At 36.8% G+C, this 18,159-nt stretch overlaps 3 protein-coding genes across 9 annotated transcripts in view; 2 read left to right on the forward strand and 1 right to left on the reverse strand.

The window, feature by feature from the left end:
• Positions 1-5: 5 nt before the first annotated feature.
• LOC105833610 (cyclin-Q) lies at positions 6-3,270 on the forward strand. Of its 2 annotated transcripts, none has more exons than XM_012675467.3 (7): positions 6-279; positions 1,684-1,834; positions 2,096-2,229; positions 2,324-2,421; positions 2,505-2,723; positions 2,810-3,040; positions 3,121-3,270. In XM_012675467.3, exons 2-7 carry the CDS (start codon positions 1,797-1,799, stop codon positions 3,214-3,216), a joined length of 816 nt encoding a protein of 271 aa, XP_012530921.1. In that variant the 5' UTR covers positions 6-279; positions 1,684-1,796; the 3' UTR covers positions 3,217-3,270. The 2 variants fall into 2 exon arrangements, with proteins under 2 accessions (XP_012530921.1, XP_012530920.1); XM_012675466.3 differs by having other exon boundaries at positions 37-279; positions 1,684-1,870.
• Positions 3,271-3,591: 321 nt separating this feature from the next.
• On the reverse strand, positions 3,592-5,598 carry LOC105833613 (serine palmitoyltransferase 1). The gene is made up of 2 exons (XM_012675469.3): positions 4,346-5,598; positions 3,592-4,267 (listed from the first exon to the last, which is right to left on the reverse strand). The coding sequence occupies exons 1-2, from the start codon at positions 5,247-5,249 to the stop codon at positions 3,741-3,743; spliced, it is 1,431 nt and encodes a 476-aa protein (XP_012530923.1). The 5' UTR covers positions 5,250-5,598; the 3' UTR covers positions 3,592-3,740.
• A 2,928-nt stretch (positions 5,599-8,526) lies between these two features.
• Positions 8,527-18,159, forward strand: part of LOC105827857 (adenylyl cyclase-associated protein 1) — a 34,041-nt gene continuing 24,408 nt past the window's right edge. For 2 of the 6 annotated variants that reach the window (XR_004963372.1, XM_012666040.3), the window contains exons 1-7: positions 10,443-13,611; positions 14,648-14,851; positions 16,454-16,790; positions 16,876-17,160; positions 17,239-17,480; positions 17,599-17,774; positions 17,871-18,074. Coding sequence is in view for 5 of the 6 variants with exons in the window: in XM_012666040.3 (XP_012521494.2) it covers positions 12,429-13,611; positions 14,648-14,851; positions 16,454-16,790; positions 16,876-17,160; positions 17,239-17,480; positions 17,599-17,774; positions 17,871-18,074 (2,631 nt within the window). In the remaining variant the exon portion in view is untranslated. The other 4 variants (XM_028194925.2, XM_012666042.3, XM_012666041.3 and 1 more) reach the window with 4 other exon arrangements.

Raw genomic sequence — 18,159 nt, forward strand, 5'->3', positions numbered from 1 at the left:
ACATCGTGGCGCTCTGTCTATATCCATGAACTGTCGCGCTTAACTGCGCTTGGGGACTCATTTTCGATTCGCATTGCGCAGTCCATGCTTTATGTCGACGTATAAACGATATCCGTCGTCATCACTGAAACCAAATGATCCTTCCTGTTATACTTTACTTTTTGTAGACTACGTCGTAGCCGAGCGCAGCCGAGCGCGCTACGGCTCCCTGCGGCTCCCGGAATAGTCGGAGTGCGATGTGTGCGTGAATGTGCTCGGGCCATCGGAATCGCAGCACAGGTAGGAGCAGATAGGAGGCAGTGGTCGGATCGGCATCGACGAGATGCTAGTCATGCTAGAGAAGATGGTCCTCTACATAAATTTTCGTGACTTTCAAACGATTCAGGAGCTCGATTCTTGAATTCATTCGCAAGAAAACGTATGCGCAAATACCCGCTCTAACAGAAAAGTTGCAAGTTTATTGGTTAAAAGTCATACGATAGCCAATAAATTTTCAACTTTTCTGTAAGAACAGAATTTGCGAATACGTTTCTCTTGCAAATGAATTCAAGAATCGAGCCCTTGATTCGGTAAAATAATGGCGTTTCAGTAAAATAAAAGCGTTTTCGACCGGTGCTGGGTTAACCCGTTCTTTTCCTCTAGAACCGACCAATCACAGTTATCTCCTTCTTCAGAAGAATGGCTGTGATTGGCCTTATGACGTAATTAATTGTTTCCGGAGTGATTAACCCGGGCCGGTCGAAAATGCTATAATTAAGTGAGAAACTATTGCTCACAGTATACAAGGCGTTTACGAACAAAATATACTATAAATATAATGTACCGTACATTACACGTAAAATATGTAAATTGTGTTTTACGTATCACGTATATAAACAATAATAATCGTAGAAAGAATTAAGATATATTTTTAATTTATCAGTATATATTAAAGTTAGATATATTTAATAATTTTATAACTTTTAATATAATTACTTTTCTTGCGCTGTGTTATTCAATTTATAATAATTTACATTGCTTATATTTAAATTACACTGCAGTAAAAATTTAGCATTTATTATCATGCAAACGCTTCATGAATGAGTATAATATGCACGTATACATATATGTATGATAGAGTATAATATTTGACGTAGTATTTGACGTAGTATTATTGCGAAACTGCATTCTTTTCAACATTCACATGAATAATATAAACATGAATGGTAACAACAGGAAAACACTAAATAAAAATTGAATATTCGAATATATTTACATATTTATTGAGAAGAATTAAGACAGGATAATTATTAAATTGTGAACTAAACATCAAACGTTAACATTTTAATAAAAACGGGAGTTTCTTTATGCCGTAATATTGATCAATGATCATTAATAATTATGTAATAATATAATGTAAAGACAAAAAAAATGCACCTATGTTAAAAATGATTAATTTAATATGATAGATAATTATCTACCAAATAAGCATGTGTTTATTTTTATTTCTTTTTTTAAATAAATAAAGACAAACATATATTTATCTGATAGGTAAATTTATCAAGAAGTTGGAACAACCGACTCTTAAAATAATCCAAGATATTAATTATGAATACTAGCCTGTGAATACCGGCCATAACGTTGATGTATCGATAGTATCGATATATCGATTGTGTAATAATTAACGCTTCTCGACTTATCTAGGACTCTGAAATTGGATGCGTCTCTTGTACCTGAATTAGAGGGAGGATAGATTTTTTTCGCTAGCACGCTTACAATTTTTTAACGAGACTTCTGCGAAGACAAGTGTGTCCGCGATGAATCCCTCAGAGCCAACCGGCACCGAGACTCTCAGGTACAATGAGTTCACATTGGATGACACTGAGATAAGGTTATACCACCAGCTTACTTTTGACAGATCAAACATTTTTAATATTTTCATAACACGACGTAATTCTGTTGTTATTTAGCATTTCTCATCTGTTTTTTAATCATTAAATTATCTAATTTGTAAATTGCGTGCAATAAAGAAAGTTATTACTATTTATTATTATTATTATTATCATCTCCATAGCAAGTTTTGTCAATAATCGATGTTTGGTTTTTTTTCTTTTAGCTCTAAAATGAAAGACGTGATTGATGTTCTTGCGATGCAACGTGAAAAGAGGAATACATTACAAAAGAGCATTACGATTGATTACACCAAGTCCAGTGATAGCTTCACTGTCTCACGATTTATCTTTGAATGTGGTATATTGATTGTGATAATGTTTTATTAAAAATTGTCAAAAAGCTGTCAAGTCCATAAGATAAAGTCTCCAATAACATGTTTGTTCAACTGTAGGTTTGAAACTAGAAGCTCATCCATTGACAATAGCTACTGCTGCAACGCTATATCATAGATTTGTTAAAGAGGCAACAGCACAAGGATACGATCATTATGTAAATATGGATTACGACATAATTATTTCAAAATTGTTGATAATTTTTGTAATTTAATAATTGATAAATCTTACCTCTTTCAGCTTATAGCTGCAACTTGTCTTTATCTGGCTGGTAAAGTAAAAGATGACACGTTGAAGATAAGGGATGTGATGAATGTATCCTACAATACGCTTCACAGAGGATCTCAGCCGCTTGATCTGGGAGATCAATATTGGAGTATGAGGGATGCGATTGTTCAAGCGGAGCTTCTCATCATGAGAATGCTCAAATTTCAGGTCACGCCTGTGCATCCGCACAAAGTAGAGTATTGCAAAATATTGCTAGATGATTAATAAGTGTACATATGTTATATTACATGGATAACTATTACTACATTTTGTTACAGTATATGCTTCATTATTTGCGATCTTTGCAAGCCTGGTTTGGCGAAGAGGAGTGGAACAAATATCCAGTCGCCAAGACTAGTATGGCACTGCTGCAAGATTTCCATCATTCCCCAACTATCCTTGATTATCCACCGAATTTAATAGCAATAGCTTGCATCAATTTGTCACTACAAATTTATGGCGTGGTCGTGCCTCTGATGGACGAGTGTGATCAACAGCCATGGTTCAATGTGAGTACACAATGCTTTATATCGCGCGTTTGATCTGTATTAGTCAACAAATTTGTATGTAAATTATCTTGTTACCACAGGTTTTTTGCAAAGATTTAGCGAGAGATAAATTATGGGAAATTATGGAAAGAATCATGGGAGCATATGACGATGAGCCTGAAACTAGAGACAACTAATAAGCGTGTATTTGTATCCAATTATAATAATAAAAAATTACTTTCCAAAAACTATGAATTGTTGCAGTTGCATTATGTAAGCTTAATTATATGAATTGTAGTTTGCGAATTTTTCTGGTCATTTATCATTTAATTTAGAAAAATTTATTTTACAATATTTAAGTACTTGAGTACTGGTTTATTAATATAAATATTAATTTTTATCCTATTGTTTAGATTTTTAATTATGTAAAATGACTGTAATTTTTTTAACGCAAAATTTTTGTTTTTTTATAAAATATTAAAAGACAAAATTTATGTTTTTAAAAGCTATATTTTCAAAGTGACGTAGAACTTATTTTACACATCTATTTCATTATTAAATGTAGTCTTTAGTTGTAATTTTGTAATCTTTTATTTTAATTTTTATTTTGTACAAAAGAGTATTTACTTAGATGAATTAAGATATATATAAATATTAGATATACATTTCTACAAATATACAAGATCACTAGGTTTCTAAATATATCTCTTTCAACATTCGTTTATTTCACTTGTAAAAAAAAATGATACAACAAAACTTCTTCTGTGCATTTTTTCAAAGTCTTTAGTGCAAACTCAATATCACTGTTATCTAGATTAGCAGATACACAAAGCCTAAAACTAGGTCTAGGCAGAATTCTTTCCGCCTCCAAGTAGGCAGGCAGTATAATAGCTAAATTATTTTCTATACATTTATTAGAAATAGCAGTTAATAATTTTTCTTCGATGGTACGATCTTTCTGTCCCTTCAGATACACATGTTTCAAAGGCGATTCTGGGGAACTAGTGCATTCTAACATCGGGATTTTTTTTAGACCATTGTCTATCAATAAAGCATTATTTCTTAGAGATTGAAATATTTCCAAATTATTTTCAATCTTATTTAAAGAAGTGATTGCCGCGGATGCCAAGAGAGGTGGCTGAGATGCTGAGAAACAGTAGCCAAGACCAGATAAACGTTGATGATCAATGATGAAGGATGTACCCACGCAAAAACCTCCAATAGTTCCTATAGCACACTCTAAAGATCCTAAAAAATATAGACATATATTATTAATTATACATTTGTATATTAATAAAGTATATTTGACTAGCAATTTTCTTTTACCCATTATCATGTCAATTTCACTGGCAGGAATGTTGTGATATTCCGTGATGCCTCTTCCACATGGACCAATTGTACCAAACGATATCGACTCGTCGATGAAAATTCTCAATTTATATTTTCTACAAAGATCCAATAATTCTGGTAATGGACAGATGTTTCCAGTGTTCATGTAAATACCTTCTACAATCAAAAAACGTTTGATCTTTGCAGCTTTTTTTGGATACTTTCGGTCTACCTCGTCCTGTTTCATCAGGAGATTATGTAGATCCTGAACGTCATTGTGTTTGAAGAACTGGATCTTTCCTCGTGAAGCGTCCAGTCCTTTCTGTACAGCGAAATTTACTTGCTCGTCCACAAATATCAAGTCGTTACGCTTGCAATAAGCCGGGATTGCGGACGCTAAGGTGGCAAACCCATAGGAGTATATTATCGCTTCCTCCAGACCCATGAATTTAGCCAAACGATCCTCCAATTCGAGGTGTATATCAGTGGTACCATAGAAGCCTCGTGGTCCACATGATCCAACGCCGTATTTCTTTATAGTCGCCATGGCGGTTTCCGTCAGCTCTGCGTTGCCACACAGACCCAAGTAGTTATGCGTACCTAGGTTAAGGCAATCCTTACCATCAACTGTCACCCATTTCCCGACTTTGGAGGTGACGCGTCTGGGATTCAGTGAGGGATGATCCTGCGGTGGCTCCGGCACGAGGGACTCCGGTCGCCAGTTCGCCAATTTGTTCTCAACCAACTGCTCCGAGATCGCCGAATCGTGTCTCGGTATCCTTTTCTTAGAAATAAACCACACTATCCCGAACACAAGAATCGCTTCCAGCAAGGTGTGATAATGCGGCAGAGTGTTTCGCAGTATCTCTACTGATTCGACAAACAAATGTTCTGTGTTCATTTTTCTTGACTAAAACTGAGTAATACAAGCACTTTCTTGTCACACGACGAATATATAAATTACTCAGAATTGTATATCCGATGACGAACTCGCAGCAATTGGTCGATAACGATAAAACTGATTATCAAGAGTCAGCCGTGACAGCTTTCGCGCCAATGAGATTAAATTGAATCTACAACTTGTCGGAGGCGTTACATTGTTATATAAGAGCGAATAATAGTGCAATAATTAATGAACGAATTTATATGCATTATTTATGCCTGTAAAAATGGACCAATCGCATACCTAGTGTGAAAACGTGGCAACATATATATGACGTTCCGCATTAGCATGCGATTGGTGTATTTCTTAATGCGCATAAATATGTGATTACGATTGAATAAACCATAAGTAACCACGATTGTCACATGTTGTCACGCTAGGGTCAAGGTGATGTCAACTTAATTGAAATTTGTTAAAAATTTGGGTGAAATTTCAGTCATTATCTTATGTTATTGTGACATTATCTTAATTAATGTTTTATCATGTTGTTATTATTTAGGAATGAATATTGCAGCTTAATTATTAGAAAAAAATCTTATTTATATCAAAAATCAAATTATAGATCAAATTATATCAAAGTAGATCTATATATATATATAATTTTATCAATTATAATTTGTAGGATTAGATCTGTTCTGATATAATTTGATCTATTTTGATATGACGATTTTTCCAATTTTGTTTTATTCAAGAAATAAAAAAAAAATTATGACAGTAATATTTTTACGAGACGAAATACGTAATATGTACGTAGTTGCGAGTAAGAGACAATTGCTTTATTCATTATCAATTAAAGCACTGACTATTGTGACATTCCAATATCGTAATTTTGTGAGATATAATTTAAAATCTCGACAGAATATTACGCAAGACGAAATACGATGTAGGTTATCGACAACCTTATGAGAAAAACTTATATCTTATAATATAAAGTGTTTAATTTTTAATTAAAGATTTTTGAAAAAAAAAACTAAATTTCTTCAGATTTTAAAAAGTTTCGTCGGAAATTATAATAAGAAATCCATATATTTTTCTCGAAAATTTTACAATAATTCAGATTTCATCTGTATAAAGAAAACGTAATTACGAAGATAGAAAAATTAGAAAGTTTTTAACTTTCTCAGTACTTCTGAAAAGCGTTTTAGTTCGTATTACAAAAATTAGGAGGAAATTTTCTAAAAATATAATAATAAAATTATACAGACATATATTTTAATTAGAAAAAATGTTTAAATTTAATCTAGAAATAAAAATTATAAATTATACGAAGAATTCTAAAAAGATGTCCCATATATATATATATATATATCACATGGATTTAATTGTCTGTATTTCTGAATAAATAATGGAACAGATAAAATATATATTTTATTTGTTATTTATTAAAATCAGGTTGTAAAATCCATTTCTTCATCGAATGTCGTAGCTTTGTAAGAAATAAAATACAAAAAGTTTCACGACATAAAATGTTATTTCGGTGAGACTGTAGATTTGCTCGGTTTTAGGGCTAGTTCAATCAACTCTTATTAACTTTAAGGCCGGATTTACAATAGGTGTAGTAAGCCTTATACTGTAAGAAACTGACCAATTATAATTGAATGTGAGAAGAATAATCGAATATAATTGGTTAATTCTTTATGGCTTAAGGCTTACTACACCTATGTAGATTCGGCCTAAGGCCAGATCTACAATAGGTGTAGTAAGCCTCAAGCCCTAAAAAATTAACCAATTATATTCGTTTATTCTTTTCACATTCAATTATAATTGGTCAGTTTCTTATGGCATAAGGCTTACTACACATATTGTAGATCCGGGCTAAGCGTTGATTAAAGTGTTGCCAATGTAACAAAATACAATTGGAATCAACCAATCACAGCAAAGCTTTATCGTCTGCTAGCGCGACGACACTCTCACAACAACATAACACCGTACCTGCGCACAAGTCGAATTCTGAATACGCGAACACGCACGGAGTCAACAGAACGTCCGACCGGCGCTGGAGTGGCGTACGTGACTGCAGGCAGGCAGACTCGGCGGTACTCGGCGCTAGTCGGCGCCACTCGGCGTTGCTAGGCGGTTGACTCGCCGCGCCTGCGCCGCTGCCGCCATGTTGCTCCGTTGCTCCGCGCTCCAGTCGTCACGTACGCCTCTCCAGCGCCGGTCAGATGCTCCGTCGACTTCGTGCGTGTCTCTGCGTGTCTCGCGTGTTCAGACTTAAGGCCGAAAGCAGAGAACGAGACGTAGATGTCGTATTCGTAGTCGTAGGGTAAGGCAGAGAAAAACGTAAGTCGTAATATACTACTATTCTAGAGTCTAGAATAGTATACTACATGTACGACTTACGTTTTTCCTACGACTACGACTGCGACACCTACGTCTCGTTCTCTGCCTTCGGCCTAAAGTGTGAAAAAGATACGTTCGGTAGAATATCGCGAGTGTCAATTAAAGTGCTATTAGTCGTCGTGCGAGCATACGAAATTCTCGAAACGAATTTGTCTCCGTTCGTGTATTTCGGCGCGTAATTTTCATTTAAACGGTTTTCCTCGGCCTGCGTTTCCATGAAGTTACGTGACGTCACGCCACTTTCGTGCCAGGTTGATTTTCGCCGCCAATCAGACGAGCCGTCCTTTTCACTTTTTCAAATGTAACGGTCGCGCCAAGTGAAATTCTCGTGCGTAGTTTACGTTTTACTCGTGTGATATATATATTATCCGTAATATCGGGAGTGCCGAATAAAGTATCGGGCGATCATTATTAATGTGCGAGAATAGCAGGATGATGTCAGCAGAAAGCGGCATCCATGGAGTGACTCAGTATTCCGGAAAAGGAATGTAGCAGGAGCAGCAGCAGCATCAGCAGCAGGAGCAGCGACAGCAATCGGTGAGTGAATTTTTATCAAATCAATTAATTGAATTTATATCATGTATATGTAGTATTGCACATTTATAGAACACGATTATGCACATTTGCATAAAACAGATTTAAAATATGAATGCATATAATTGTAAAATTTACGGGTATAGCATGAAAGAGAATTAAATAAATGTGGACATAGCATAGAAGAGACCCAAAAAGTCATGCACATTACCTACGGGATTCATAGATATTTGACTACATAGTGCACATTTTGTGCGCATAGAGGCGCTGATGGACGAAAAACGACGCGACAACCGCTCTCAGGTTCCTCTCTGCTATAAGTTATTCGGTATTTGGTATCTCCCTCCCTCTCGCTGTCTGGCTGGAGTCTGCCGGTGAGTTTTTTCAGTATTATCAAGTATTATCGAAATTATCAGGAGAAGAGGGGGAGCATACGTCTGTCGAACGTGAACAGACCTGTGGACGGGCCGGGGCGCCACGAGTGCAATCGGCGATTTTAAGTCGCCGCCGTTGCCGCTCGAGCGGCCGAAAACAGTACTTCCGGTATCCGGCAAACGCCCCACGTCGTCGCTCTACCTGTCAACCGAGAGTGGATCGCCGCTACGATATTTCTCGCGCAGCACGCCAGATCGTTCGTCGTCGTTCTCGTCGATCGTCTTATCGAAGCAGCACGGAGCAGGAAGACCGTGCACGCGGGACTTTCGCCGACCGGTGAGTGCGTTTGTAAGCGCGACGATCGTCGTGCGATAAAGCACAGGCGACGGTGCAGCTCCCTTTCTGCGCGAAAATTCCCCGTTTATTTTTTCCGACGAGAGGAGTCTCCGGTTCTTCTCGAGCGCCGACAAGACGATCGTTCGAATTGCGTGCGCGTGAAATGCACGCCCGGGTTTTCTTTCCGCGCGGAGTCTCATTCTTGATATTGGCTAACCGTATCGGCGAAAAAGTTTGGTTATCCGCCGTTGCGCATATCATTCCGGCGAGCGTTGCCCGCTTGAGTCATGCGTTCCACTTGACGTTTAATACCCAGTGACGCATACGCTCGCGTGAGTCGTTTCGCGCGTCAGGCATTTCCGTCGAGGACTGCCTCACCACACCAAGGATTTTGACGGATAACTCATTTCTCATTAAACTAATTCCATTAAGATATATGAGGTCGTGCGAACACATAACGCGATAACCTCCAAGCTGCTTCGTATACTGGGTGATCCTGGCAAAACGTGAATTAATTTGTTGAGTAACAGTGCTTTTAACGTAAATGGAATTATTTTTCATTTCACATGTGAAAAGGAAGATTTAGATAAAGGCCTGTAATGAATTATCCACACAGCAAAATATATTACAGTTATCTTAGAAGATACGCATATGTCAGAATGTCTGTTGCATAGCATTGTCAAGATCTCTTAAGAATGAGATATCTCCAAAATACTAAAAAGTCCAAGATACTAAAAAATGATAATTTTATCTCAATTGTAATATTTGATTTTCATACTTATTCTTGTCTTTAATTCTTATATTTAAGATAGTCTGAAGTTTATTTTAAGATATGTTGTATAAATTACTTTATTGTTCATGCAATATATCTCGAAGTAAACATGAAGCAAACTTAAATAAAATGAAAAGTTTAATTGCAATATCAATCATATTAAATGCAAATATTCTAGCGATATTCTTTTACAGTATGTGATATCAAGTAATGACGTTCTGCAGAATTCTATAAATACCTGACATGGAGATATCTTAAAATTGATTTAAAATTGTAAGCACAAAAATATCTATACCTCAGATATATTTTGTTGTTTGGATAGTTAGAAATTTGATTGGATTTATCATTAAGTTGATAAGCGTAAGATTACTAATTTAAAAAATTTTTAAGTAAAATTGAGATAAAGGATATTTTAATAAGATTAAGAACAATGAATTACAATAGTTGGAAATTTATCAGTCAAATTTAAATTAATTATACTTACCTCCATTAAATTTATCCGCTATAATTTGATATATTTACCTGATACGTTTCTGCAGTTCAGTTTAGTAGAGCAAAGAAATTAATTAGTGAATTTAATTTCTGTTCCGCATGCGAAAAGTGCCATTCAATTAAGTGCAGAATCTAAGTGTAAAGTGTGATAAGAACTTATGAATTCAACATAAGCTTTTTGTTGAATGATATTACCATATTATTTATAATGTACGTTAATGTATGTCCATTAAAATGTATTTATGTTGTAATGTATTTATATAATTTGTAGCAATGACGATTATGATAAATTTATAGTACTACAATCTTTAGGATGGTGTGTAAGCGAGGAAATTTTTTTATTGTAAAATTGAACGTGCAAGATGTCATTTGATATAGCGATTTTTTATCATCAAGTTCATCTTTTTTAATTTATTGATTGATAGCGTTATAAAATGAGTGCCGAATTGTTAGGATTTCGATCAAAGTTCAATTAACGGTTAAATGCATATTTCATGACAGTTAACTTATCAAGAAATATGCAGAGTGTTTTTTTCAACTGACTTTTGCATATGTTTATCTTTCTTTTTTTTCTTTCTACGTTGAAGCTGTGCAAGAAGTTTAGTTGAAAAGATTACAGACCATTACATCTTATGTGTCATAGATAGGATTATTAACTTTATTTGTAGTTTGACGCATGTAGAAAAGAAAGATTAGATTAAGGCTCACGAATTGTATAATGAGAAATTATAAGTATTTGTACCGCGATTGAATAATCACCGATTATTTTAAATCAAACTTTATCTTCACATTAAATTGTTAATTTAAAATCAAATTTAACTCTTCGCCAGAGATGAAATTACGAATTAATCGATCATTATCGAGGCACTATCGATCACGGACAATTATTGAAAATTTGAAATCGATTATTCGGACGACGTTAATTTTTTTAAATACATTGCTCGTTTTGAACCTGCACTATATTATATGTAATTAGCTAGAATTTGTTTTTTACCGTAATATGGAAGAAAAGATCACATTATGGATAAAGCGTTATTCGAGTATGCGAGATTTCGCCGGATTGATCTCGTTAATCTCGGCGGGGGTCCAAGTCAAAAAGTCGCCCCCGAAGGGACACCGATGTTGCGACTCTCCTCCGAACAGCGGCAGCACAAGGGACGCGACCCGGGAGGGCGAGAAGAAGGGCGGCGCGGGGGTGGAGGCGGGACGACGCACCGCGCCGGTCGAAACTGGGAACGTCAAATCCGGGCGGGCGTCCAGGACGTTTATCTCCAGCCGCCGCCTCTCCGCCTCGCGCCCTCGTTATCGTCTCACTACGTGTCTTCTCCCTCGCCGTCTTCCCTCGCCGGTCTCTCTCTCTCGAAAAGGAAGCCCTTTTTTTTTCAAATCCTTCCGCGATCGACCCGCGTCGACAACAATCGGAAATTCTCGGGCTCAGGATCATCCGGCTGCGGCGAGTGCGCATTTTTTGCATTTTATTATCCTGCGGCTGCTCCATATCAGCGGGTACACTCCACTTCGCTTCGCTCAGCTTCTGCCCCGCCGCTGCAAAAGGTTTTCCAAGGCTCTCTCTCTCTACCCTACGTGCACTTGTTTTGCTGTCACGACGAAAGTGTGATGACAATTCGGTCGTCAATTAAATTCCATCGTCGCCGAGAAAATTGCGCAAGAATACGGAATCCGGAATTTCTCGGTGTACCCGCAGAGGAGAGATTCGCGAGCTGTGTTTTGCCGCGGGACAATTGTTCGAGCGCGGTACGTCTCGATCGTCTGTGCCTTTCGAATTTTGCTGTCGCGCACTGTTCGTGAAAAAGAGAGAGAAAAAAAGACGACGTTGGTGAATCTCCTGGAGATACTGAGCTCTCTGGACGATACGGCGCGCGTCAATTGTAGTAGCTGATGACCTGTTATGTTTACCAGGTCGACGATTTAAGCGGATTATTTTATTCCGCATGAGGCGGCGCCGACGGCCACACGACGAAGAAGTAGAGAAACGAAAAGGAGCTTTGAATCAAACATTTGTGACTGTAAAGGGCGCGGGCTGTTAAGTTGTTGACCTTATCACGTTTGCTTGTACTTCAAAATATTTGTTAAATTTTTGACTGTTAAGTCTATTGAGAAACTCTCATAGTTTCTTCGTTGAGCCGAATGGAATTTTGCAATATTAATTTATAAAAGATTTTAAAGGAGAAAGAAGATTATTATTCTCTCGGAAGTGATATTTTACGCTGTACAGGAAGGGCAATAAGAATAGATATACGCGAGGTGGATGATACGCAGGAACAATGTTCAAGTGTTGCGGGTGTAAAAGCACGTCGAAGGACGCGGATGACACGCCGGTCGGATCGCCCAGGCTTTCCGTCAAGGAGGAAATCGACGACGAGATTAAATCCGCGACGAGGGTAGACGTAGTGAATGGCGAAGTGCAGAACTCGGAGAGGACATCCTTGGTAGAGGATAAGGACGTCTCGCCAGAGGATAAGGACGTCTCGCTAGCGGATAAGATTACCTCGTTAGAGGATAAGAATGCCTCGTTAGAAGAGAAAAACATCTCGCCAGAGGATAAGGTCATCTCGGTAGAGGATAAGGACGCTTCGCTGGAAGATAAAAATGCCTCCCCAGAGGATAAGGACGCTGCGCTAGAAGACAAGAACACCTTGTTGGATAGAAATGTCTTGCTAGAGATTAAGAAAGCCTCGTTAGAAGATAAAATCACCTCGCTAGAGGATAATATTGCCTCGCTAGTGGATAATATCGCCTCGCTAGCTGATAATATCACCTTGCTAGAGGATAAGGTCAAGGTAGAGGACAAGGACGCTTTGTTAGAGGGTGCGCCACCAGAGGATAAGGACGTCTCGCTAGAAGACAAGAACACCTTGCTAGAAGATGAAGACACCTTGCTGGAGAATAAGGACACCTCGCTAGAAAACAAGGACACCTTGCTAGAAGATAAAGACGTCTCGTTGGAGGATAAAAACGTCTTGCTAGAAGATAAGAATATTTTACTAGAAGAGAAGAACGCCTTGTTAGAGGATAAGAATGTCTTGGTAGAGGATAAGGATGCCTTGCTGGAGGATAAACACATTTCGCCGGAGGATAAGAATGCCCCGGTGGATTTTCACCCTTGGATTTCTACCCCGCCGCCAGTTCCCGCCTTTTTCATTCCGCAGAACGGAAGCACCGATGTCGAGGAGAGCTCGAGTTCGACCTCGACGAAGAAAACGGTCGAGGAAGCCGGTGAAGAAATCAGCGTTCGGATCGTTGATGACATGGATGATACCAACCTCGAAGTCACCGAAGTTTGGACTGAGGAAGTCGATTCTGTTAGTGCTATTGGTCCCGTCAAAACAAATCTTTACGACGACACGTCGGGATATATAGAAAGGACGATCGATGACGGACCGGAAGATGAGGGTGACGACTCGGTATTCGAAGATGAAAACAAGATTGTCAAAAAGGCGCCACCAGGTACATCATAGAATTCCGCGATTCTCGCGTCTCTCTATGAGTTGCAGATCACCGATTAGCGACACGTTACATATAGGTCTGTCCACGTTAATATCTGAATATTTCTTTATAATTTTACATTTCGTCATTTTAAACATTTGTTTTTTGTAATATCGTATTTATAAAATTTAAACTTTTTAGGATGATATACGAATCCGGCATCAAATTTTATCATTATTGCATGTTTTATTATCTTTATTTGCTTCATAAAAGAAAGTAATCATCACATTAAAACATTTTTTTAAAATACGATTACAGAATTAAAGTAATCAGTACAAGTAACTTTATTTACATGATAAATTTTTGTTTGTTTAGAAAATTTTTTCAAGAATTTATTCATTTTATTTCTTTTAAATTTTTAAATATGGTATTAAACATTTGTTATATATATTTAATTATTTATTTTGTATTTTTGTGATTTAAATTGCTGAAAAATTGATAATTGCATTTCTAAACACGTTAATATTCTTGCATAAAAAATTTACCATCTGAAAAAATACATACAAGTACATCAAATACGAATATCGAAATATATATAAACATAAATACGATTGTTAAATAATTAATAATAAATATGAATAATTATAATCAATAACAGTATTTGGACACGTTCCATTAAATTTGCATTTTATAATCTTTTTTGTAGAACAGTATGGCATTATTTTTATCACGAAGTACATAAAATTAGATGCTTTTAATTTGAAGTAAAATGTGGCATGCAAATGTCCGTTTTTCGTCTTGTATAAATAAAAGTGCATTTTTTCGTGGACAGACTTATATTTTATGCCACGCTGTCATTCGCGTCAGCAGAAAGAACAGCAATTTATTATGATATTCGCGGGTGATTTGACACACTTACCACTTTGTCAATTGTATATGTGGGAGTATTAACTTGATGTAGGCGGGGCAGAGCGGGCCACGTGCGGCCGTAAGACTCTTCAAGAATAAAAGGCATGTCTCTCGAAGAATAAAACGCTCGACGTTGTTGTTTCCGTAGTTCCACGTTGGCTGTCGGAGGAAGATGACGGCGAATACGTCTTGAGCGGATGCAGCGGCATGCAGGAACCGCCGGCGACGCCCGTCGCCCGCGACGAGTTAGCTTTAAGGCGGCACAGATTTTTCTCCGATCTGTTGCAAGCTGCGCAGAATTCGACGGAACACCGAGTGAGATTCGACCCGCTAGGACCGATGGTGCACACCGGTTAGGATTCTCGCTTGAGAATTTCCAGTCGTTTATTCTTTCACGCGCTGTTAATTCTGGAGCCTAGATAGCTCGGCGTTACTCTGCCTCGTGAGCCTCGCTATAGTTTAAAAAGCAAAATCGATTTATGTTTATATTAGTGTTCGACTAGCTTACTTCATACAATTATTCATGGAAAATTTTATAAGTCTTTATAAACAAACAAAGGATTTTTATCATTTGCGTTTATTCTTTTTTGTTATGTATTTAAAAATAGAAGAAAAAGATAAAAATAAGAAAAAAATTAATCTATCCATTCACGTCATGATATATGCAGTGTGATTGCAACTAGAATGGCACTTTCCGCATAATATTACATACCTTTAGGTATGATGATTCTATACGCTACGAGTAACATCATTATGCGATTATGTTACATTATGAATCATTTGCCGAGCGTATTTATGTGGATGGGACTGTAACTCCGCGATGTTGGCGGACTCTCTAATAATAGTCTGGAGAGTATTCTCGCGTCGGACGGAAAATCATCTCATTTGAGATGTCTTTCAGTTTCTTGCCAATTTTCGGAAAGTCTGGTAGCTGCATTGCCGTTTATAATAGGACAATACAATAGTCTTCGAAACCTAGGTAAATCCTGATGAAAAAAGAAATAAGGTTCATAAAATGAGGTGTATATACAGATATAATTTGTCAAAGAAAAGTGTGATCAGAATCATTTTTATTGGAATTTTATTAGCGAGATAGATTTGCGTGCATTAAAAAGATTTTAATCTCGTTTTGCAATACGACGTACTATAAAACAAGGTTAGTTAGCTTATATTTTTTTCAAAAAAAGTTTTTAAACAAATTTTATATTTACATTTTTAAAAACAAGTTTTACAACGAAGCCATTTTTATTTATTCTCTTCTTTCTAGTGAAAGAAGAGAATTATTATCTGGATTAATCTTCTTCTGTCTGACAGTCTCACCGAAAATGTCTAATTTATTGTAAAGGCAGAATTTTACAATGTGCATATAAGTATCGAGCAGGTGTTCAAATCGTTTCAGCGCTTTTTATTTAACAAATTATTTATTAGGTTTTTTTAGTACGCCTTGCAAATGTCGAACAATTATCGATAATGATAGCGATTGGATAAGTTTATTATAATTAATTAAAATTTAATTATTATCACGTACTGTGCAGGTATTTCTGTCATTATCTTTTAAAAGTTATGTTGGTCGGGTTTGTCTTGTTAGATTATTATGTATACATGTGTGTATGTATACATTAAAAATTTTAATCTATATATAATTTTGTTTAAAAACATACTTATATACTGCACTTAACGCGATATAGTTGTGCTAACGTAACTATTTATAAACGTATCCTATATTTAGTGTTCCAAGTTCTCGGTGAGGTATTCCAAGCAACTGAGTTTTCCGGATGTTTCCGAGCGGGTTCCCCGTGGGATAAAGTTTACATTCGTCTTTATGTTTGCGCCGTTTGCTTATCATATTTATAGTATCGTGATTTTTAAACCGCGAGCGAACGAATGATCTGTTTTCTTATTATTACAGTCTACATGCAAACATTTACAAATTTATTTATAAAATAAATTACAGGTAACGAAAGTACCGATAAAGAAGATCATCTAGAGGAGTTGGTGAACCGATTGGAAAACGTAACGAGACGACTCGAAAACGTACACTTTGGAGTAAAGACGCAAGACACCGCTGTACAAACGAACACACCTTCTCCGAAGAGATTGTCTACGTCGCCGTCGTCAGAAAGTAATTTGTCTCCATCACCGAAGCCGGAAATTCCGAATCTACTTGTAGACATGTCGATTGCCGGATATGAAGATCTTTTGGCCGGGCCGGTTAGAGAATACTTACAATTAAGTCAAAAAATTGGTGGCGATGTAGCCGTTCATAGCAAGCTTGTGGAGAAGGCTTTTCAGTAAGTAACGTTTTAATTTTATGTTGAGATTGTATAAGTAAATCAACATCGAATGAGTTATTAAATATATTCCAATTAATTGCAGGATTCAGTTTCAATTTGTACAAATGGCAGCGAGTCGTCCCGCACCGGCGAATCAATCCGAACAAATATCTTTATTGACACCCATGTCTGCACAAATACAACAGATTCAAGAATTTCGCGAGAAAAATCGTGGATCCCCATTCTTTAATCACTTATCGGCAATTAGTGAAAGTATCCCAGCTCTAGGATGGGTTGCCGTGTCTCCTACGCCAGCTCCCTACGTAAAGGAAATGAATGACGCCGGTCAATTTTACACTAATCGTGTATTAAAAGATTGGAAAGAAAAGTAAGTTGTTTCTTAAAAGCTTATTTTTTTCGTAATTTATGTGGGAGAGTGAAGCTAAAATATTGTTTTTATTTATAGAAACAAAATACACATAGACTGGTGTAAAGCGTGGGTGCAAACGTTGACCGATTTACAACAGTATGTTCGTCAACATCATACGACGGGTTTAGTATGGGGAAAGCCTGCACCTGCTGGTGTACCTGGTGGTATACCACCGCCTCCACCACCCTCGATGCCAATCGGAGATATTGCACCGGTATTGAATGACGACAGGAGCGCTCTTTTTGCTCAGATTAATCAGGGAGAAGATATCACGAAAGGTGATTTTATTATAATTTTTTTTATTATTGTTATCACATATTGTATATTTTTTAATGCAATTGTCTTTGTAATATCTAGTGCAGATCCGATGCAATATCTAATATTTATATTTTATAGGTTTGAAAAAAGTAACTTCAGATATGCAAACACATAAAAATCCTGGTTTGAGGTCTGGGCCTGCACCATTTAAAGCGCCAATAGTTAACGCAGCATCAATGAAAACTGTGTTGCCGGCGAACGCGCCTATTGATAAGCCACCTGTATTTACTAGAGATGGCAAAAAATGGCTCGTGGTACGATTTTTATTTTAGAAAAAAAAAAAAATATTTAAAACTACTATGTATTGTTATACGTGTTACATATTAAAAAAAATTGTATTTTTCATACAGGAGTATCATAAGGGTGAGAATTTAGTAATCGATAACGTAGAGATGAATAACGTGATTTACATGTTTCGATGCCAAGATAGCACACTTACTATCAAAGGCAAAGTAAATTCTATTGTTATGGATTCCTGTCGTAAATCGTCTGTTGTATTCGATTCCCTGGTGTCCAGTATCGAATTCGTTAATTGTCAAAGCGTACAAATGCAGGTATGTATGGCTCTAGCAATGGTTTTTTTCTCTTATTAACGTGCACATTAGATTATCTGTGCTTTTATAATATTAATCTGTAAGC

Source organism: Monomorium pharaonis, chromosome 5 (genome assembly GCF_013373865.1).
Source record: "Monomorium pharaonis isolate MP-MQ-018 chromosome 5, ASM1337386v2, whole genome shotgun sequence".
Classification (NCBI taxonomy): Eukaryota; Metazoa; Arthropoda; class Insecta; order Hymenoptera; family Formicidae; genus Monomorium; species Monomorium pharaonis.

Coding starts and splice junctions, on each gene's coding strand:
- LOC105833610 (XM_012675466.3), top strand. CDS start 1,797: ATGAATCCCTCAGAGCCAACCGGCACCGAGACTCTCAGGTACAATGAG. Junction 2,230..2,323: donor ACGATTTATCTTTGAATGTG/GTATATTGATTG, acceptor GTTCAACTGTAG/GTTTGAAACTAGAAGCTCAT. Junction 2,724..2,809: donor CGCCTGTGCATCCGCACAAA/GTAGAGTATTGC, acceptor ATTTTGTTACAG/TATATGCTTCATTATTTGCG.
- LOC105833613 (XM_012675469.3), bottom strand. CDS start 5,249: ATGAACACAGAACATTTGTTTGTCGAATCAGTAGAGATACTGCGAAAC. Junction 4,268..4,345: donor TGAAATTGACATGATAATGG/GTAAAAGAAAAT, acceptor TATATTTTTTAG/GATCTTTAGAGTGTGCTATA.